Source organism: Anabrus simplex, chromosome 2 (assembly GCF_040414725.1).
Source record: "Anabrus simplex isolate iqAnaSimp1 chromosome 2, ASM4041472v1, whole genome shotgun sequence".
Classification (NCBI taxonomy): Eukaryota; Metazoa; Arthropoda; class Insecta; order Orthoptera; family Tettigoniidae; genus Anabrus; species Anabrus simplex.
The window spans coordinates 864,385,628-864,409,945 of record NC_090266.1 but is presented as its reverse complement, the minus strand read 5'-3'; the positions used below and the strand labels follow the sequence as shown (position 1 = coordinate 864,409,945).

Sequence of the window (24,318 nt, the reverse complement as noted above, 5' to 3'; positions counted from 1 at the left end):
TGGGAAGGAAGCGGCCTGACCTTAATTAAACTACAGCCCCAGCATTTGCCTGGTGTGAAATTGGGAAACCACGGAAAACCATCTTCAGGACTGCCGACTGTGGGGTTCGAACCCACTATCCCCTGGATGCGAGCTCAGCTCAGCGCTTATAACTGCACGGCCAACTCGCCCGGTAAGGTAGAAATACCTCTTGATGTTATGCCCACTGATGTAGTTAGAAAAATTAGTCCACCATCACTTGGGAAAGCTCAATATGTTGTAACTATGATTGATGAATACTCCAGATATAATGTGGCTGATGAAGTGTTGGAGGTATTTCATAGGTATCAGGCAAAGGTAGAAAAGTTACATGGTGTAGGAATTAATGTAGTACAATCTGACAATGGTACACATGTAACGGGTTTCAAGCACAATTGCAAAAATTGGGTCTTACTCATAGGAGGTCTGTACCGTACACTCCAAAACAAAATGGATTAGCAGAGAGGCAGAATAGAACGATGTTTGATACTGTTAGATACCTATTGATCCAGTCTGGATTACCAAAATAATTTTTGGGAAAAGCGGTATTGACTGCAGTCTATTTCAGGAATAGGTGCCCATCCCCAGCAATAAATTTTCAGATACCATATGAACTGTGGTTCAATAGGAAGTTGGAAGAGGAAGAAATAGGTAGATTGAAAGTATTTGGATGTCAGGCGTGGGCTGTGAGAGTTGACAGCAGGAAGTTAGATCCCAGAGCAGAGTCATGCGTTATGATACGGTACGAGGCATACTGAAGATGGATATAGATTATGGAACCTTGAAGGAATAAAGTAATACTGAGTAAAAGTGTCGTATTTGAGAAGAAAATATTTCCCTTTAATGTGAAAAGTCCTAGAATTGATATTATAGAAAAAATAAATGTACCAAAGGCAGATGTAGTGAAACATACTTTGACATATTGTGCATTAAAGATCCAGAGATAAAATTAGGGACTGAATTAGACACAGGGGAGGACGGAGGGGAACATTGGCTGCTAAGTCAACGACCGAGGAGGAACAACTAGAAGTTGAGTCTATAGCAATACAAGAGTCAGGGAATAATCTCAGAAGGTCAATAAGAGAGAGGAAAGGAAAGACTTGTGCCGATTGTAAGGCAGTGATGGAAGTTAGACATGGGAGTGTAGTGGAACCTAGAGCAGTTGAGGAGGGTACGTCAAGCCAAGAGTCTGATAACTGGATGGGAGCCATGAAAATGGAGATCAGTGGAATGAGAAAGAAGGATGTTTGGCATATTATAAAAAGACCAGAAAATATCAAGGTAATTAGTTCTAAGTGGGTGTTTTTAATGAAATATGACAGTGAGGGTAACATTTAGAAATATAAGGCCAGATTAGTTGCCCAAGTTTTAAGAGACAGATAAACCTTAGTTACGATGAAACATTTCGTCCTGTTATATAGAGGAAAGCAATGAGACTGTTGATAGGCATTACAGAACGTAAAGATTGGACTGTAGAACATCTAGGTGCGACTAGTGTTTACTTAAATAGTGAAATCAGTTGTACTGTATAAATGGAAGAACCAGAATTGTTCGTAGAAAAGGATGTCCAAAACTATGTATGTAAATTGAAGAAAAGTATCTGTGGACTACCGAATTTGAGTAATAAGAAGGTTAGACTTTAAGAGATGTGTCAAAGAAAAATGTGTGTATGTAAAGGAGAGTTGTATCATTGGTTTGTATGTTGACGATATAATTGTAGTAGGTAACAAAGAGGGAAAGCGATAAACTGTCAATATAAATAGAACAGACAAAAGAAGGGGTTATGTTGAGTCAAAATCTGTACATAGACATATTACTTGCTGGTTTTTCCATGAGTGACTGTAAACCGAGTAAGACTATTTTACCAAGCGCGTATACAACAGCTGAACACGGTGAGCAGGAATTTGATTGTGCCATCTATCGCAGTGCAGTAGAAAGTTTGCTATATTTGTCAAGTAATACTAGACCTGACATCGCGTTTGCGATAAGTAAAGTTAGCCAAAATTGTCAAGAACCTAAGATTAGAGATTGGAAAGAGGTTGAAGCACATCATGAGATATCTATGTGGTACTAGAGATCTAAATTTATGTTTTAAAAATTGTGAATAGTCCGTACAAGTATTCTGTGATGTGGATTGGGGAGGAGATACTGAGTCACGAAGATCAGTGAGTGGGTATGTAACTGCAGTGGCAGGGGTAGCAGTGTCTTGGTATAGTATGAAACAGAGTTGTATTGCTAGATCTACCATAGATACTGAAAACATGGCAATGGCAGAGGTATCTCGAGAAGTAACTTGGATAAAAGATTTGCTATCAGAGCTAGGGCTGGAAAGGTTTATGGATTCACCTTGTAAAGTTTTTCTGACAGTACAGCAACAATTAAATTAAGCAAAAACGATATTGTGAGTGAAAGGTCAGAACATATTGACAGTATGTATCATGTAGGTAGAGAACTAGTAGAAAAAGTGTTCATTGTGTTTGTATATGTAGCATCAGTGAGAAATGCTGCAGACTTGTTCACAAAGAATTTATCAAGCAACAAGCGTAAGATTTCCTGTAGGCTTATAGGATTATAATGAAGGGTTAATTGATTGAAGTGTAATCCTTCTTTTTACTTTTTTGAGAAAAGGGGGAGTGTTGGAGTACTCTGATTTTCTCATAAAAATAAATAATATCATACATATATACGATATTGATATTTATTGAAGGGCATTACAGGCTTTCGGACCAAATACATGTTCCCGTTACAAAGAGAAAAAATAAAAATATGAACTAAATCTACGATGTGGACGCAAAATAAAAATAAACTAAATCTACTATGTGGACGCTCACCTGGGTGGGAAACCTATCCACATGCGGGCTCCACCCATATAACTACCTTACTGACCGGCCGTGCCGTCCCCCCCCCCCTGGTGAGGAAAAAAGGAGCCGCCCTCCTGGAACGACACGCCCGGCCCTCTACACAGTTGATGAAGCTATATCCTCACCATTCCGTTTGATTACAGGCCACCCGCGGGCTGGAATCCAGCAACCCAGGACCTTTGTCAACAACCTTTGGGATAGGTCCGCCCTGTCCCTCCCTCTTGTGTCATTCACTCCCTCCCCATTCCTAAAAGGAAACAAATTTTACTATGTGGACGATCACATGGGCGGAGACCAATCCTCATGTGAGCGCTACCCCTATACAAAGTCTACTATGTGGACGCTCACATGGAAGGAAACCAATCATCATGGGAGCACCCCCCCCCCGTATGACTAACTTATTCTAAACTCCTCTACCTTAATTCTTACACACACACTTATTTACTCATGACCTTCAGACCTGCCCTATATTATTCAGTTATTTAGCAATCTGTTATCCGCAGCGAATATCATTCTTGTTACCTAATCGCCGTATTCACCTACTGACTTAGCAATTCTTAATATTACTTATGCACTAACCTACTTCCAAGTACATTCCAGATCACCTGTGAGTCAATAGTTGAGTCATGTTTTTCCTTATCTAACTTACTTACAACTATTTCAATTATACATCCATGTCTTGCCAATATATATTGAGCCCTTCCTGCGTCCAGGTACGACACAGCCATAAAATCCCGACAGTCAGGTGTAATCTCAGGGTATTTCATTAAATAAGAAAAATATTTAATTTTTTTGTAGGTTAGGCTTTACGTGAATTCAGAGAAAAACGCAGGGACCGCACGCGATAATCACCGATGAACGTCTCCATCCTATCGCATACCAGTTTAAATTCGTCACCGACCGCATAATCCTAACGCAAATCTCATGATCAACACCTTATAAACTAAGTTAACCTACTTACAACTACTACAAATTACCACTCACTGTATTATAAAAATAACGAGAAAACATATTTATTAAACTAAGAAAAGTAAGAAAGAATTGAGAACTCATGTCATTATAATCCTCCACAATCGATGATCAAAATCAATAATAATTCGTTAAATTCAACGTTTAAGTCAGCGCTGGCTTATTAACAAAATGGTATGATATTATGAATTCAATATTTTGGAAATGAACTCAAGTTTCCATATCTATTATCATCTTTGAAAAATTAAACCAGTTATTCACATGCATCACTGTAACACAATTACATCGTAATTAATTTTTTAATTCCTCCTTATAATTTATAAAGATTGAAATCATGAAATCTGAATTCGTTAATTGCAGTATATCATTGCTGAAGAACTGTATTTTCATGACTGACGTGCTAAGGTTTCCATCCCTATTGCCTCTTAAATCACGGCTCCTAATTTACTATCTTCTCATTTAAAATTATAACATAAATTATAAAACAACACTCAAAATATGAAATAATCTATCTCACTATTCTATCTAAACAATTCTTAATTTATTGCTATACGGCTCAATATGCATTCATTCGTTGAATTTATCTCTAATATATCATATGTGCAAGTAATTCAATAAGTGCCTGCGTTATGATATCTCGGTACTATGTATATGCGTCGCCTCTACTATATATATTGACTTAACATACCTCACACTTCACATATGTTACGAGAATACGTCCCAAGATTCATATATTTTATATTAACAGCTGTATTTGTCAGTATACCACCTCTCAAATCTCAACTATATATGCATATTAACCATTCATACCTTATTTCATGTCACTCCCGCGATGTATTTCTTTCCTTGTGCTTGCATCGTTTAACTGATCCAATATTATTCATATTTAGCATCTACCATCCATATACATGTCTCATAATTACCATCATGCGCATTATCATACTCAAATCAATTCATATATCTTCTTACTACGTTATAAAACCTTCAATTATTTCCATTTAATCTTTCTCAATATAAATTCTCATCATTCATAACCTCCTTCATAATAATTGCAATTACTGAGACATAACATTCTTCTGTACGTAAACACTCCTTTACATTGATCAATTCTCTTCCAAAATTACGATGCTTAACCATGTAAATACTGCGTTTGTGCATTTAACATTACTTTACAAGGAATAACTCGACTATATATTCAACACCTCACATGCTATCAACCTGTGACATAATCTTCGACTGAATTGCTTCGCGAGATTCATATATATTATTCACCATATAACAATCTTTGCACTCATCTGTTGGATAACTTTTCTTCCTACTCGTATTGTCAACTACCTTGGTGATCCATTTATTTCATGCATAGTCATATTCCATGAGATATCAATCTAATTATACACTAACTTAATATGGTATTAGCAGCTTAAATGTAACGCACTTCACTTCAGTGTTTCACTTGCACTCTTAAATATTTCACACTTAGAATATTCTATTCTAATGCATATGCCTAGATAAATTAAGAAATATATTACTTATGGTAAACACTTAGTTCGTCTTTCACCATATCAGCCGTCAGTTGCTCTCCTCCTGCTCGTCACATCGCTGGTTCATTGGCCATGGTTCGATGTTCGGCTGGACTCCTCATCTCATCTTAGGTAGGTTCAGCTGTTCGGATAATATCTCCCTCCAGGTTGGTCCATCTGGATGCCTAGCAAGTCATCTTCTTCTCGGAATAACTGCCGATAAAATCAAATAATATCGAGAAGTAAATGTTCATTTTAAATTCTTCTTAGAGTAATATTTCTTTTAAACTATTCTCTTAGTCTTCTCTTGTGTTCTAATTAACCAATTTTCTAAGTCCGCGTACGTCTTGTCTTACGAAAATCTTCAATTTTAAATTATTTATTTTCTAAAATATTATTCCTTCTTTGACTTTTCTTCTGATGGAGTAATTCTCTCCTATCCTTTTCTTTTCTTACGGTTTCCAAATTATGACTTCCGAAGTATCGCTGATCTTGCGCCTCGGGTCTATCAGTATATGTATTTAAAGAAATTCTCGTATATCTCGCTGAATTTATATCCTCCACAGTGTTTCTGCAGGTTGTTTTGCCGTCTTCTTTTAAATTATAACAGCTTTTCTTCAGAATTTATGTCGTAATTTTTACAATTTCCTCTCTTCTACGCAGCAACAGCAATTTGCTTCTTGTCTTCTCGAGTTCAGTTTTTCAAGTACGTTTGTTTCAATAACCTCTCCTATTTTACTTGTTTTTTTCAACAATTCCCGAGACATTACTCTGTTCTGCACCGCCTTTGAAATGTATTCGCTCCAAGTTAATCATGGCCTCCTATTGTATCCATATGTCAAGACTTTCTTGTATACTTTCTTGGGTCTGAGTGGTCTATACCTTTCCTAGGCGCCATTTTGGAACACGTCCGAAAATGTAACGGGCACAATATATATATATTTTGTGTTAGTTGTAAGAAATCCACATTAAGGTTATATGTTGGTGACTCAGGTGTATCCTTTAATAACATTTCGTCTAATATTCATACTAATCTGAATGATTTCGTTGCATTTTTCGTTGAAAGTCTCGTCAGAGATTGATCTGATAATTAGTTTTCTACGGAAGTAAGCACATATCGGTCGACAGAGTGCGGCAAATGTAGGTGGTGAATGTGAAACCGAGACATCCGCATTTCAAGTCCTCAGCATTTGTTAATACATTTTAATATTAAATATTATTTTGGCGGATTGTTGTTGTTGTTCTAATTAATTACGTGTAGGATAAGTAAATTTTTGGCTTTGAAGCATGCTTATTTTGTTAGCATAATTGAAAGAACGGGAGCCCATTTACAACTTGTTTCAGATACCGCAGTAGAGAGTCAACGTAAGGTAGCTTTCACCACTTATTGGTTGTTGCCGTTCAGCCACTATGGTTTTCCGAAGTGCAACGTTTGTCAATAGCGGTGAGTCACACCAGTTAACGATGAATGGCGGTTTTATCACAGTCCATACATACTGAATTTGATTTTAAGTAGACACTGTAAGGTGGGTTCATTTTTCTCCTGTATTTTGAATAATCCTTCAATCAGTTAGGCCAACTACGATGGCGAATCAAAAAGCAAGTTACACTTCCAAGTTATGGTCATGTATGAAACCACCTACACCTAGGCAACATGGCTATGAGAACATACAATGTAAGTTCACTTTTCCACACAGTCCCTAAAAGACTGTAAACATTTCTCGGAACGGTCAACCAACTTTTCGATTACGGATGCGTAGAAATCTCCTACAGCGCTATTTAACCACCTGGAGCCAGCTGTTTTCACCTCCTCATCTCTCTAATGATCGCATCCACACGGTCAACAGCTGCAACGGTACTGGTCGTTGCGGGCCTGTTTTTGCTATATTCGTCCGAGAGATCCGTGCGTCCGGCGTCAAATTGCTTACTCCATTTTACAATACCTGGGCGATAAATTGCACGCTTACCATATACAAACGTGATTTCACGATTAATATCCATGCAATTGAGCCGTTTAGTAGAAATCTGATCGTTGTTCACACCTCCAATTTGGAGTGACCACCCAATTGACACACCATTGAGCCTAGCCCGGTCTGCACACACAACACGACGAGATACCACACTAACCTTCCCATCGGATATGGTAGCAGCTACTGTAGCTTGCTCCGCATTGTTCACGGTCACGACACACAGCGTACTCTCACGGTGAGCTAGTGTAACTTACTTTTGGATTCACCCTCATAGATGGGAGAATAGTCCTGTTGTAACCGAGTCCCCAGAACTTCGGCACTAAAGGAACCATAATGCTTTCCATATTCGCACGTAACTCTTGCCATTCATACCTCCTCAGTTTGGATCCTAACCTTCGATTCTTGCAGCATACCTACCTCACTTATCCCCAACATGGTTCATAAACGTGACAAAAGTACGAGGACTTGATCCCGCACAATGAATTTTGTTCGATCCTGCGCTCAAAATATGTGAAGGGAAGTATCACTCGTCGGCGATAATGAGTCATGGGGGCTTATTCTTTTCGGGAAATTAGTGCCGATGTAACATTCACACTTCGTGAACTAATGCTTAACGGTTGCACGTATGATGTCGAACCTATCTCCTTCGGGCGCCATTGGAGAGTCACAGGAACGATGGGATTGCATGTAGCACGTTTTAGTTTGGTGAAGTTCGTAGAAGGCATCAGCCGATTTCGAGATATCGTCCTCAGCTTAAGTAGGGACCTTCTACTTCCTGTATCAGTGTGGCGATATTCGTAAGCTCACGTTTCACTAACCTATTTTCTCATGGCACCCAGTTTTGGATGCAAATATGTATCCTGCCTAAATATATGCCTTTACTCTCCCCAGATCCGACGTTGTGTGGTGGGCGTAACTATGGAATGAAATGCCTTCCAGGCAGCTGCATGCACATGTGATTTGGAGGATGAGACGTAATCCACATGGCATCGATGCAAACTTGGCAGCTTTATTCTTGTCTGTGAAGCGAAGAAATTCTGTCGAGTGAAATAAAGAAACTCGCCAGAGAGCATTCAGATACGCAGCTTGTTTTCTACAAGTGACCGCAGCATCTATTACATCAACTTCCTCCTGCGGGTAAACAACGTTCAGACGCAATGGACTGATTCGTTCTACTCGTCATTTCGAACACATTGTGTAATTAGCTGCTTAACTTTAACAAATCATATAACGGCTTAGTGTTGGCAAGATGAAGACGAATTCTGACTCGGAGCCTTCGATTTTAACTCACAGGGGTATTCTAGGTGAATTCAAACTAGGATCCCTTAACATTAACATCCGAATATATTTCTGTCCTCAGATAAATAATGGTAAACGTGGCTTTACCTTTTTTATTTGAAGACAATGAAAATGAAATGAAATTGCGTATATCTTTTAGTGCCGGGAGTGTCCGAGGACATGTTCGGCTCGCCAGGTGCAGGTCTTTTGATTTGACACCTGTAGGCGACCTGCGCGTCGTGATGAGGATGAAATGATGATGAAGACGACACATACACCCAGCCCCGTGCCAGCGAAATTAACCAATTATGGCTAAAATTCCCGACCCTGCCGGGAATCGAACCCGGGACCTCTGTGACCAAAGGCCAGCACGCTAACCACTTTTGCCATAGAGCCGGACTTTGATGACAATATAAGCATTTTTCACATTCGCGTGTGCTATTTTGTCAGATGTTGAGGTATGACTTTTGACATGTTTCCTCTGCATTATAAAATGTATCACAGGAGTTCTGTACTTCGAAAAACCACATGGAAATTAGTTACGTATTTATAAATAATTCTAATTTTTGTTATAAGCTAATTCCATGTCACAGATATAAATTATGATTCTATACAGGTGCCCTTTCCAAGATGCACAGAAACATTACGAATTAATTGCAAGCCTATAGGAGAATTCTAGGGGAGAATGGGTTTCAGACGTGAATTTTACGGAATTTCCTCCCATAAAATTCAATTAGGAACTCAGTAACACACCTAGTTCCCATTTGTTGAAAATGTGGGCATTAACAATAGGATGTAACCAAAAACTTCACCTAGGTATAAAGAATGCCAGACATAAGATCTTACCGAGTAAGTCTGTGAAACCAAACAGAATATCCCTCTTCAGTCTCATGTGTGGGTACTTTGACATACCCCACTTGAATGTGGTTGCCTGACTCCTGTTGGAAAGAAAAGAACTTACAGTATATGATTTCCATTGGAATGTAACTGATTCTTCCTGTAACAAAACCATTGGATTAGTTAATTTGTTCTGCACAAGTTCGATTTTAAATTCTGCAAATAACTAAGAAGGCGTTGTTAATAATTTCTGAACTTACAGCCCCCGCCGTGATCTAGAGTTTTACATATTGTCTGCACTGTCTCGTTCATGTGGCATTAATTCCAAATCTGCCACAAGGAATTTAAAGGTTTGAGACCTACTCCCAGCCATCCTGAAAGGAATTCATCTGGTGTTCCTCTCCTAACTGTTGGTTAACGACGGGTCATGAACACTTTATGGTCAGAGAGACCCGTGCCTAACCAGTTGTACTCGTCCAGAACTACTTGAAACATACATGCAGTATACTTCAAAATAGGTAACGCTATATAATTAGGGATCTCTGCGGCACATACTGCTTATTCTCTTGTTCTACTAGGCTGTTGACACCTTCCTCAAGCATATTGCTTGACTTTATTGCTTCTAGGATCGGGCAGAACCTCAGTTGGCCTCATGAGACTGATTGAACTCCGTTCCATCCTTCAGTACAAGGGTAAAACACCATGGCTAGGCTGGAAACGAACACGGAGGTTCAAATAAGAGTAAGGAAAGCTGTCCCTACACCATGGGGCTAGCATAATCGAGGGTAGTGTGTGTTATAAATTACTGAACATTTGACATTTTTGAATTTAAGTCACTCTACAATGTATACACTCTGAACTAAAATGTTCCTACATGTGTTAAATTTGGATGATCTCTATTTCCTTTTATGATATCATGGCGTTCTTCTATAGCATTTAGCGCTGGATGCGTGTGAGCCAACATGAACTGCTTGAGGAGGTGAGGATTGCAGAACACCGTGCGTATAATTCATTCAAATACAGTGTACCTGCAAGAATGGTTATCTTTAAAATGTCAATGAATGCATGCTTAAAGAAGGAATTTTGATGGTTAAGTTATATTCTATTGTCATTGTACCGGGAGGTACACCTCTACTCCGTTCATTCAAAATAAGCGCCTTAATGAACTCCTCTATCGAACTAAGGTGGAAACTACAACAGGAACTTAGAACTTTAATCAGAAGATGTCACCACCGAAATATTATGTAATTTTGTTATTGTGCAGTTTCATAATCAGAGTGAATTTCTCCTTGTTTTGTTTGCCATTCATCAAGAAGTTTGGATATTTTTCTACAGATGACACCACTAAAAAATTTATGATCATGCCCTCTGGTGCAAAGTGAAAGAACTTATAATTTAAAGAAGTTTTGTATTTCTAGGTTTTGTAACTGATTGATGTTCATTTATTTTTGGGTTGGATATATTTCCTTTTTCCGCCAGTTTTGAATCTAGCCAATCACTAATTTCTGTAATTAATTTTCAACCTATCACAGGCTTCTTGGTCGATTTTGAGTGTTACTTTTGAACTCAACCATTTAAATTGAGAGGGTATGGCTAGTTTAGTCTTGAATGATCTCGAACCTTCCCTGAGGGTTTATAAACTGCGGCTTTTCACGTTTCTTGGCCAATTGATCGTCGTCTATCTGAGTGTGTGTGCTTAAGCAGGAGGCGGGCGGCCTCTTTCGTCGGCAGCTGAATATTTATAAGGTAATTACCACATAAACTACATCTTTCTTGTTGTAGCTACCTCCGCAGATTATTCCAAGGGGAAGGACCGAATCTTTAACCATGTAACCTACGTTTCTAAAATGTAACTTTTCTTTTTGGCTGCATAACATCTTTAACTGTAAATCGGGGATAGAGAGTGATGTAACCTGTCGAGCTCCCCTTCACCTTGGTTTGAGATGACTACGTTTTGTAACTGTTTTCCTTCTGTAATGCGTTAAAGTAATTTCTATGCCAGTCACCTCAGTAGTTTGGGAATAGCCCCTGTTTCATCGGCCTAGAGCCCTTTAGGTTTTTAAGTGTTCATTATCTTGGAGCGCAGTGTGCCTCCATTCACCTTGTGATTGGGCCAGTTATCTAACCTGTTCGTTTTCCATGAAGGCTCTGTAGGTTGGGTATTAAATACCCCTGTAAAAATAAGTTCCATTTGTAAATGGTGGTTTGAGAGACCAGAGATTGATGTAATGTTGCCTTGAGTAGGCAGTAAGGAACCGAGAGCCTGTTAGCTCTTTTTCAAGTTTTGTAATTGTAAAGAGTGCCTCTGGAAGGCTAGATATTGTGATTTAGGGAGCAAGTGCTCTTAGTCGGGCCATTTCTGCCCCTCACTAAATAGTACCTCCTCCTTTGGTAAAATTGTTAAACGAGGGGCTTGAAGCCCAGAATTTGTAAAACTCACTAAACTTGGACTTTCCTAGTCTTGTACCTGATATTCTGTTATTTGTTGACTGGTTGTTCTTTTTTGAAAAAATATAACCTTCAGTTCAAGTTAAATTGATTTTGATATTGCAGATAGACCCATTCACCCCGGCACTTTCTTTAACCTCTTTCTGCTCCACGGGTAACCCCGTTACAATCATGAATAAAATAATTCTACCATAACTATGTACATATACATTTTATAAATACAGAGTATTAATAAAGTCACTGGACTCAAATATTTATGAACTTTTTTCTGAAGTTTTACTACACAAACTGATCTAGTGATCACACACAATAGTTATATATACCTTCATGTGAAGAGAAATCCTTTTTAAACTCCGGTGGAAATATTCCGGAAGTGTTGAGAGTAATAAATGTTCAAACATAAGACTAACTCCTTTCGCCCACATTGCGAAGAGGTGTTGACAGTGACCACCATTTTCTTGTAGGCAAAAATGTACACGTTTACACTCGTTTTACGACACTTTCTTTTCAAATTTACTGGTGTTATTTCTCCAATATATTTAGAAGTTGTTTCTTTGAGTTCATGTAAGGAATGCGGATTTTCTATATATATTATTTTAAATACCCTCAAAAAATGCCTGGAGATGTTAAACATGGTGAACGAGGAGGCCACAAATTTCTTCAGATGACTCGATTACCGAAAAAATCTTGTAACATCGCCAAGGTCACGTTAGCAGTATGACATGTGGCGCCATTTTGCTGGAACGAGCAATAGCGCTCATCCTCTTCGAATCAAGCAACGAATTGTTGCACAATGTCCCTGTACACAGGATCGTGAACTGTAGTGCCAAAAAGCAGACGTCCCATAAAATAATTGGCTATTTTTTAAATTTATTTAATCCATCTACCCTCCAGGGTTGGTTTTTCCCCGGACTGAGCGAGGGATTCCATCTCTACTGCCTCAAGGGCAGTGTTGTGGAGCGTGAGACATTTTATCGTGGATACACCTCGCCCAAGAGGTGCTATGCTGAACGGAGTCCTTGTGGGAGATGGAAAGATTGGAAGGGATAGGAATGGAAGAGGAAAGAAAGCGGCCGTGGTCTTCAGAAGGCAGGTACCATCCCGGCATTTGCCTGGAGAAGAAGGGGGAAACCGAGGAAAACTACTTCAAGGATGGCTGAAGTGGGAATCAAACCCCTCTACTCAGTTGATCTCTTTGAGGCTGAGTGGTTCCTGTTCCAGTCCGCGTGCAAATTTTCAAATTTCGTGGCAGAGCCGGGAATCGACCCCGGGACTTCGAGGGTGACAACTGATCACACTGAGCACTACACTACATTAGTGGATATTTCGTATTTTAAATATCTTAAATTAGAAACTAAACACCAAAAAAGTTACAGTTTTCAACATGTATTTACATTATATATTTTACGTTTTGATTTGCCTTTGGAGTTAAAACAATTCCTTACGCTAAATAATAATTCGGAATATTCATTGGATTCACATTAGAAATACTCCAGGTCCTCGTGCTACTATTCAAATTTCGTGGCAGAGCCGGGAATCGAACCCGGACCTTCGAGGGTGAAAATTGAGTGCAATTATGTCCGAAGGCTTTGCAACATTGGTATTTATTCTCTCACTCTGCTCTGCTTGTGTTTGATGGCGGACTTGGAGCTGTGGAGGTCGAAATACCAACAGGATGTTACTATAGAACATTTTGCTCATAAAGGCTGCCCTTAGATAATGGAGTTTGATTAAATATTTTTTTTACTGAGAGGCTTAGCATTTTACCCTGCTTTACTCTAATACTGAGCGTATAAATAATATTTAAAAGTTGGAAAATCACATGCCATATAAAACATTATTTCGACGCTGCGGTGGTCAAAGGGTTAGTTTTGTAACTCCTTCCCCGACTGACCCAGTTTGATTCTCGGGTCTTGCCAAGGCTCTTGTGTACTCAAGCGTGAGTGTCAACACCAGTGCCGGTGTGTTATCTGTACTGGCGAGTAGATTAGGACTGGGAAGAAGACAGTCTGGAGCTGTATATATGCACCAACTCAGCATTTGCCTGGAATTGAATTGGCGGAGTGGGACACACGAAAGACCATCCCTACGATGGTCAAGAATATGACTGCAATCAACTGTTTTATCTCATCTGAGGCTAAGTGCATCCTGTTCCCTCTAATTCCTGGCAGATAACTGTGGCACTCCCATGACACGAAACAACAACAGGAGCAGAAACGATTTACTTTGATGTTAAAGAAATAGTACCTTGTCGGTTTCCATTATCTCAATGTTATAGATATTGCTGGGTATAACGATTATAATTATAATTTGACATGTTTCTAATCTATACATCCCTACTCAAGTCTGCAAGCTTCTGCGAATTTACTAATCATCGTCACAATCCTCTATTTGCAACTAATGTTGTGGCCTCATTTAGTTCTATACCTCTTATCTTTAAATCGTTAGAAACTGAGTCCTTACCAATGCATTTGGCTCTCTTCATCAAGCATGTAGTTTACATCATCGCATGGAGGATAGCAGTCACAGTTGAGTTTTCTTGTTTTGTTTCTTGGATCTAGGAATTTCACTAGTGACTCTGTAAAGATTTAAAGCAGAGCGAAATTGAGTCCATCCTTCACCAGCAATAAAGCTACTGGTAAATTGTGTGTAAGTTCAAAGTGTTATTCCTCGAATTTATGTGGCCTAGATTTACTTATACAATTGGCCATACCTGTATTTGTATCATAATATTTTGTATAGTTACAATGTGCACTTTATGTCATTGTAGGGTCAATACATTACCTTCGTGTTTACTTAGACACAGCATTCCCGCAGCATCACATACTGGAGTACTCTTATCTGAAACGTGAGCATAACCAGTTACGTTCCATTGTTTCACCTACATGCATACATACATACATACATACATACATACATACATACATACATACATACATACATACATACATACATACATACATCGTCATTGTAGACCGTTATGCTTTTCTACGTTCAGTCTACAAGCCTCTGTGAATTTACTAATCATCGTCACAATCCTCTATTTGCAACTAATGTTTTGGCCTCATTTAGTTCTATACCTCTTATCTTTAAATCGTTAGAAACTGAGTCCAATCAGCGTCGTATTGGCCTCTCTCTATTTCTCTTACCCTCCATACTCGTAGGTAACCTATCCTCCTCCATTCGCCTTACATGACCCCACCACCGAAGCCGCTTTATGCGTACAGCTTCATCCATCGAGTTCATTCCTAACTTAGCCTTTACCTCCTCATTCCAAGTACCCCTCCGCCACTATTCCCACCTGTTTCTACCAGCAATCATTCTCACTACTTCCAAGTCTGTTACTTCTAACTTATGAGTAAGATATTCTGAGTCCACCCAGCTTTCGCTCCCGTAAAGCAAAGTTGGTCTGAAAACAGCCTTATTTACAGATTATCAAAGTAACGGCCTTTTAAAGGTCAAAAGTGTGAAGTTTTGCGGTTCAGAATTATTTGGACTATTTCTGCTTCTGGGTGTACTTGTACAGTGAAACAGATGACGCAGAGTCATAATAAACTCTTCTACACCAACTGAGACAGCAATAATATGGGATAGGTTGTATTTATCATAAGTAGGGAAGGTCTTTTTGTAATTTAAAAGATGTATAGTGAAAATGAGGAAATAGATTTTGTTTATAGTTAACACGTTAACTGCCATGTGAGTCATAATTTTTGCTACTGAGACACGTGAAGTAATAGGTCGATGCAAAGTTCAAGCGGTATTCTTTTGGGTTGGCAACAATGCGGCGTGAAGGGATTGCTTATCGTTATTCCATTGTTTTAACTGATTTTAGAGTTTGTGTGTTGTGAAACACAGGTTTTCTTGGTTGTGAACGTATTATTTGTGCATATTTGAGACAAGCGGATATGGAATGTCAAGTTGAGAAAAGTGAGCATTTCCGACACATTTTGCTGTACTCTTTGAGTTTAACCGAGGACCCAGTGCAGCAGGAGCTGCGAGAACAATTTGTGAAGTGTACGGTAATGAAGCTTTTTCTGAGAGAAGAGCACAAAAATGGTATTACCGCTTTCGAGCAGGACGGTTTTGCTTGCCTGATGATCCAAGTTCTGGAAGACCTTCAGATTTTGACAAAAATCGCTTGAATGAGTTGCTTCATGAGAATCCTCGTCAAACAACGCGGGAAACGGCGCAAGTTTTTTAATGTGATCAGTCGACTATTGCACGCCATTTGCATTCGATGGGTAAGGTACAGAAATTGGGTATATGGGTATCACATGTGCTAAGTGACAGTAACAAAAATCAACGAGTAAACATCTGTTGGTCATTGCTTGCCCGGCACCGGTGTGTTATAGACCAATAATTTATTTATTTTGAGTCATCAGTCGTAAGGCACGAAGCATTCCTTTCGAACAATGTCACCGGCGACGAGAAATGGTGCCTGTACACATGAAGAACACATGAAGAAGAGGAAAGAGTGGCTCAGCCCATCAAAAAAGCATTTCCCCTTGCAAGGGATAGTGCCCATCCACAGACAAACATGTTGTGTGTTTGGCGGAACAAAGATGGCATTCTTCACCGTGACTTTCTTCCGGAAAACGTAACGATTACCTCTGCTGTATATAGTGACCAGCTAAGACGGCTTGCGGTCGCTATTGACAACAAAATGCAAAGACAACAACCAGTCTTATTGCTCCATGTTAATACTCGTCCGCATACAGCGCAATTGACCAAAGGTGTGATTGCTGAACTTGGCTGGGAACGTCTTCCTAATCCTCCGTATTTCCCTGACCTTGCTCCCTCAGATTTCCATCTTTTCCGCTCTCTTTCTAACCACATTAGGGGACAAGTGTTGCCTGACGAGGCTCCTATTGAGCAATGGCTAACAGATTTCTTCGAGTCAAATCCAAAACAGTTCTACAGGAGAGGCATTCAACTGCTACCTGAACGTTGGCAGAAGGTCATAGAGAGTGGAGGTGAATACATCACTGAGTGATTGTGATTGTGAGTTGCAATGCGTAACAGTGACAGTGAAATAAAAATATAAAATATAAGAACCGCACGAACTTGTGCATCGACCCAATAAATACAACTCACGCTCAGCTATGTGTTTGGAACCGCATGGTGCAACAATAACTCAGAGTAGCATACTGTTACTAGGTGTTTATAGGCAGTGTGACCCTTCAAAACCTTGTGCTTGGCCCGAGGAAAAACAGGTAAGAAGGGATCTTAGTAAATGGAAAATATCGTGAGTTATATACAACTCACATGGCATATAAAACAAAACATTTTCACGAGGAAAGTGGTCTTCAAACCAAATTGTGCATTATATTTATGAAGAACACTGTTCAGAAATTTCACACAATACATCGTTTTATGAAAAATTTAGAATAATTTAAAAATCAATCACTTTGGAACTAATCAATTAAAATGTTAAGAATTTTGTTCAAGGATGTTTGCCAACTCCTTGTATTTTTACTGTGTGTGTATTGTTGCTTCGTAAAGATGCGTCCTATGTTAACAAACGAATTCTAGTTTTCATTTTGCCATGTATTTTTTTCGTAGGATTTGTAGAGTTCACTATTCAAATTTCTCTGTTTTAAACCTTATGTGCCTTATGTTTTAGAAAAAAGCACTACATGCAAGTATACGATTTACAGTTGGCACACATCCATGCAATATTTTTGCATTTCTTGATGACAAACTCTCTTCCGTGTTCATTTTCGGAAACTTGTAATCCACTGTAAGTTCCCGTGCGAAGAACGGGTACAATACTAGCGATAATAATAATAATAATACTAATAATAATAATAATAATAATAATAATAATAATAATAATAATAATAATGCATAAGGGCTGTGTAGCTCAGCGGTAGATGCTATCCTTCTAGAGTGTTCGATCTCTGCTCAGTCATGTAAATGAAGGTATCAAATACACCAGCCTTATATCGATGGGTTTCTTATAGCACGTAACATAAACCCTGCATAAAAATTTCCGATACCTCGACATGCACGGAAAGCACAAAAGTAGATAGTTAGTGTGTCGTAGAATCATCATTATTATTATTACTATTATTATTACAGTTATTTTGTTGTCTCCGCAAAAAAGTTTGACCATAACGCTTCCTTTAATTCATTTGCCACATTTTCAGTAATTAAATTTTGTAACTTCTGTGTTATAGACCAATAATTTATTTATGTTGAGTCATCAGTCGTAAGATGGCCGAATCCTCACCAGATCTACCCTCATCAGTCATGCAGCCACTTTCCATGATGGTGCGAATGTGTTGTTCATAGGGTCGGGTTGTGCCACGGTCGACTCTAGTAACAGGTCCGACATGTTCATCAGTCATACGCTTGCCACTGTATCGGGCGGGAACACGAAGTGAATTTTAGTCTGCAAGTGCTCTCGTTTATTTCACAGCATTATTAATTTTCTATTCTGCGTTTTTATACTTATCACGGTTAAACAAATCTACAGTAGCGTTTATATTGCCCGTACAGGTCAGCATAAATTGTAAGTGATGTAAAATTATCTCGGTGTACTTTATTGATGACATTTCTGACTGTGTCCTAAGTGCATTGATATCCAGTAATGTTAACGAAGACATGTTTTAAAATGTGAACATCAAAAGAGGAATTAGTTGTTGTCTCTAAAACAATGTTGTTTGGTGATACAGGTTTCCTAAATGATGTGTGCCTGTGTGGAGTAGAAATTAGTAGGTTATATTATAAAAAAACATTTTCAATTATTGAAAATTGTTTGCTAAATAATTATTCAGAGGCAATGGATGATGCTGTTGATGTCAGCAAACTTGTGCATGGGAAGAGAACGTTGCACACAGTTCAGCAAAATAACAAACAATTCCTGATGTCTATGGAAGGATACCAGTAACAACAGAGAATTGTTATACTGGTAGTAAATATTCTACATGCAGCCGATATGTGATAATGATGACTTTGATGGTTCATATGCCTACACTGTAACTCTCTACGATTGGACCTACTCATATCATATTATTAATATACTTATACACTGCCTATTTTTATTACTCAACAGTAGCAGTACATGAAACAGAAACAACATAGGTTACACATTATGGTATCTTAAATGTGTGTGTGTGTGTATGTGTGCCTGCAGAATACTTATTCTGTAATGTCACTGTTCTTTCCTCACTTTACAGACGGGTGTGTAAATGTGATTACGTGTACCAATATATTATTTATTTAACCAAAACCAAACCAAAACCCATGCCGCAAAAGCCCCAAAGGACCATGGCCTACTAAGTGACCGCTGCTCAGCCCAAAGGCTTGCAGATTACGAGTTGTCGTGTGGTCGACATGACGAATCCTCTGGGCCGTAATTCTTGGCTTTATAGACCGGGGCTGCCATCTTATCGTCAGATAGCTCCTCAGTTGTAATCCCTGACCTGACTGGGAATCGAATCCGCGGCCTCCAAATAAGAGGCAGGCACGCTTCCCCTACACCACTACTTTTTTTTTGCTATTTGCTTTACGTCGCACTGACGCAGATATATCTCATGGCGACGATGGGACAGGAAAGGCTTAGGAATGGGAAGGAAGCGGCCGTGGCCTTAATTAAGGTACAACCCCAGCATTTGCCTGGTGTGAAAATGGTAAACCACGGAAAACTATCTTCAGGGCTGCCGACAGTGGGATTCGAACCCACTATCTCCCGGATGCGAGCTCACAGCTGCGCGCCCCAAACCGCAACACTACTTATTTAACCACTTATCATTATTACTTGAGAATAGTGAAATATGAAAAAACTACGATATTTTCTTTATTTTTCTGAAGGCGTTTATGTTGGCCAAATATTCTTTCCGTGCTCCTTTCTCCTGCAATCGGCTGCTTGGCTCTTATCACATAATTTATTCACGGCCAGTTGCGCGTTTTTTCATAGATTGTCGATTGTAACAACGTGACATATGTATACATTGAAACAGAAAGAACGATTTTCTGTTTATTTTAGCTAAACGTGTATATACCGGGCGGCCCGCGAGCGCCGTACTTTCTACTTACAAATGTCCCGCATGTAATAGTGATGCATGGGATGTCTGATCACTTGTTTTAGAAGGAACGCTACAACGTGCTGTATTTCGGATGTTGTGAAACAAATAGCATTCGTTTCAATGCACACCTTCTACAACAGGGTGCATTTATAAATAGGGCAAAGATGCAGAAAATAAGATTAAATAACTTATGCGTTTGCACACGTGTAGACATTCTAATCTTTGAAAGAGTCGTTTGTATGAAACGAAAACTAATACATATTATTATGACTCCGAAGCTCGGAAAATTAAAATGTCACATTTGGATCTCCCAGAACGTTTTCTTCTACAGCTACTCGTAATGGGTATGCTCAAAAACTTGTCACTGATGGTGCGGGCAGTGCTAAACACGAGCTGCATGGACACATCTCAACATTTCAGGTGTCATTGCAGCACAGGCCACACGAATTCGTTGTTGTAATTGTTCAGCATTTTTTGGCTCAGTTATGTACAATTTAGATTTTATATACACCCATGGAAAAAAGTCCAGAGGGGTGAGATCAGATAATCGTGGTGGCCAATGCCAGAGTCCACCATGACTTACCCACCGTTTAGGATATCGTGCATCAAGATATTCCCCAACGGCTGGAATGTAGTGAGGTGGTGCACCATTATGCTGGAACCAATATAACAGTACTAGCTGCGGTGGAATATCTTCTAGAAAGTTTTCTATAGACACGTCGGTCTCATTCCAGATAACGCCTACCGGTGGGCCCAGGGGCTATTAAAGCAGGCCCATTGATTTAGTTTCCCAGAACACCGCATCACACATTAACCCCCCCAGTGAAGTTGCATATGCTGTCCTCGAACCTAGTGGGGGTTTGCTGGAGCCCAATAATGGAGTTTGTGAGTGTTGACGATGGAATCATTCGAAAACTAATATTCATCGTTCCACAGGATATTCCGGATAAAATATGGTTCTTCCTGTAATTCTTCGGCAATACGTCAACCTGCGATCAAAATCGCCTAATGGAGTTGCTGATGTACGTGCGCCTTAAATGGGTGCCATTTTGTCTCCTTCAGGGTCCTTTGTATTGTCGTTCGGGATACTCCTAGCTCATCCGCAGCTCGTCTTTGCCGTAAGTAACATTAAACATGTGTACGTTGTAACAACGATGGTTTGTATATTACTATTTTATCATCACAACTAGGTTAGGTTCAACTTACCACGTGAAGTATTGTGTTCAAAGTATTGCAGTACATTCTGTACAACGTCAGCATTTTCACAGACGGGTCTGGTATGTGCCTTGAACGATCCATTAGCTCTTAATTGGAACTCTATTCGGTGAAATACGTGTATAGAAGGCAGACGTCTGTTTGGAAACTCCTGTGCATACCGTCTGCGAGCTTCGGCTGCCTTCCAACCAGTTTCTCCATAGGTTACAATGATGTCTGTGTATTTGTCGTTGCTTAATATACTAGCCATTGCCGATATGTAGACAGCAAATATAGTGCTACTGTACCATACATCAGACTAGTACTATGCGGCTGAAAAGAAGGTTCACTAATGCAAGGGGTTGCGTTAAACAGGTAGCGCTGGGAACATGCTGCGAGCGATCATCCGGATGTTATCTCTTCATATTCATATTCTGACGTAATCTGCCTTCTTTCAATAGTGCTCCTGTGAAAAATCATTCATCATCAGATCATGCAGAGCCGGGCTGAGTGGCTGAGTCGCTGGCCTTCTGAACCCAACTTGGCAGGTTGGATCCTGACTCAGTCTGGTGGTGTTTGAAGGTGCTCAAATACGTCAGCCTCCAGTCGGAAGATTTACTGGCACGTAAAAGAACTCCTGCGGGAATAAATTCCGGCACCTCGGTGTCTCCAAAAACAGTAAAAATAGTTATATGTCTTTTCACAAGAGTTTAATCCTGATGTAAACACGCCTCCGCCAAAGAAAGAGTTGTGATTCGCTGAGCGTGTAGTACCGACCTCCACCCCGTCAACATCTCGTGTTCGGACGTACAGGGCTGCATATCGCATACGACAACAGTGCGAAGATCTGAACTTCTCAATCAACGACTAAAACTGGATTCTGTTCACTTAGTTTATTGAACACATTCACAATGCACTGCCTGTGGTCAATTCTGAGCGGTTTTCCTCTTTTGTGCTTCACCACACGCGATGGTCCTACCTCTTACTCCATTTCTCTCACTATGAATACTGACTCACTGAATGCTGATGCAAGATGCAACACCTTTCAGCTTGGGACTTACCCTCACTACGAGAAGACTTCCTGTATTACACCATGCCTTGTCCCTTCATTTCTCGTTATTTATTCACTATTTTATAAAAAATGCATATATATACCGGTATATCTGACAACTATATTTTAATTTGATTACGTACTCTTTCAAACTCCCTAAATGTAATAAACTAAAATAAAATAAAATAAAATTAATGCGAAGTACTACTTTTCTTCGAGCTCGCATACAGTCAAATGAGTGCGACGGTTGCTTCCTCAATCAACTACGTCTATGTCCACGTGCAAAGGCAACGTGCTCCGCCTATTTGTTTACATCAGGATTAAACTCTCGTGAAAAGTGGTGTAGTTAGACATAAAGCCAATAAAATTCTTTTAAAGCATGCAGCACATTTATAAGTGGAAAGTACGGCGCTCGCGGGCCACCTGGTATGTTTGCCCATTATTCATTCCGTAGTATTATTACTTGTCCCTTTCGTTGCAAACAGATGTACAGCTCTCGCAACGAATTATGGCTGACGAATGCAATAGCAACAGTGTTGTTAAGTCTAACCTTCCGATCTTCCACTAGAGCCAACCCTGATTGTGAGTTTACTTCGCTACGATTGGGTGAATGCTAACAACACTGATCTACATCGCTCAGCCTTGGAGAAGAGTGTGACGTGAGGAAATCAGCTGTGTTGACGACGAGTATCCAGCCTATTGACTTCTCAAAACCATTGACTGAAGTATTGCGATCTCATTTCTCAAACAATAATTAAGACAGGAGTAAAATTTTTGAAGATGTTTGCTTAGAATACCATCTTCCACATCAGTTTGACGTACTTCATGCATTGCAGTTACAGCCTGTATATGTGAAGCACGCGGCTGCGGAAGGTATAGAGAATCCCCCAATTACAATAGTTATGCAGACTATCACAGAGGTAGGCTACCTTGCCAAATAAATTAGAGTTTTTCCGTTGGGTTTTAAAGTAGAACTAATATTTTTCAAAATAATATTTCAAAATATATTTTTCCTCCTTGCCCCAGAAGTAAGTATTTATTGCAAAAACAGTGTTTTCGAGGAATTATGTGAAATGACGTCCATCGTACGTCAGACGCAGGCCTAATCAGGAAATAACCTGCACATACTTTTAGGTGCAATCGTAAGTCGCATTTCGCTTTCACTGGTAGTAAAAGAACACGTGGCCTTGGTTACAAGGAATTACGAAAAGAGAATTAACTCCACCCCAATGGCACTACAGCCCTGAAGGGCCTTAGCCTCCCAAGCGACCGCTGCTCAGCCCGAAGGCCTGCAGATTACCAGGTGTCGTGTGGTCAGCACGTCGAATCCTCTGGGCTGTTATTCTTAGCTTTCTAGACCAGGGCCGCTAATTCACCGTCAGTTAGCTCCTCAATTGTAATTACACAGGCTGAGTGGACCTCGAACCAGCCCTCAGATCCAGGTCACGAAAGGGGGACTAGGAAATTATAATATGTTCTTCCATTACTACGAATAAAGTTGGACACAGCGGAGTGTAGACTGGAATATGCGAAACAAGTAGGGAAAATAAGATTATTTCTATTAGGTGAAGTGTACCACGTGATGGATTTGGTGATTTCAGAAGAGAGAACATGAAATAGATTTTCATAGTGTTACGAGGTAAGAAATGCGTGAATGGTATGGCATATTTGGGGAATTTTTTTATACGTTGCTTTACGTCGCACCGACACAAATAGGTCTCATGGTGACGATGGGACAGGAAAGTGCTAGGAGTGGGAAGGAAGTTCCCGTGGCATTAATTAAGGTACAGTGTGAAAATGGGAAACCACCGAGCGAGTTGACCATGCGGTAAGGGGCGCGTGGCTGTGAGCTTGCATCCGGGAGATAGTTGGCTCGAATCTCACTGTCGGCAGCCTTGAAGATGATTTTCCGTGATTTCCCATTTTCACACCAGGCAAATGCTGGGGCTGTAGCTTAATTAAGGCCACGGCCGCTTCCTTCCAACTCCTAAGCCTATCCTATCCCATCGTCGCCATAAGACCTGTCTGTGTCGGTGCGACATAAAGCCACTAGAAAAAAAGTGGGAAACAATAGAAAACCATCTACAAGGTTGCCGAAAGTGGGGTTTGAACACACCTTCTCCCGAATACTGGGTACTGGCC

The 24,318-nt window shown here is 39.8% G+C and overlaps 1 protein-coding gene across 1 annotated transcript in view; it reads right to left on the bottom strand.

Moving 5' to 3' along the window:
- LOC136863149 (sodium channel protein Nach) overlaps positions 1 to 24,318 on the bottom strand; it is a 139,294-nt gene that overhangs the window by 5,502 nt on the left and 109,474 nt on the right. The window contains exons 8-10 of the mRNA XM_067139493.2: positions 14,686 to 14,742; positions 14,365 to 14,479; positions 9,463 to 9,554 (exon numbers count right to left, since the gene is read on the bottom strand). Coding sequence (XP_066995594.2) covers positions 9,463 to 9,554; positions 14,365 to 14,479; positions 14,686 to 14,742 — 264 coding nt within the window. The remainder of the gene's footprint in view (positions 1 to 9,462; positions 9,555 to 14,364; positions 14,480 to 14,685; positions 14,743 to 24,318) is intronic.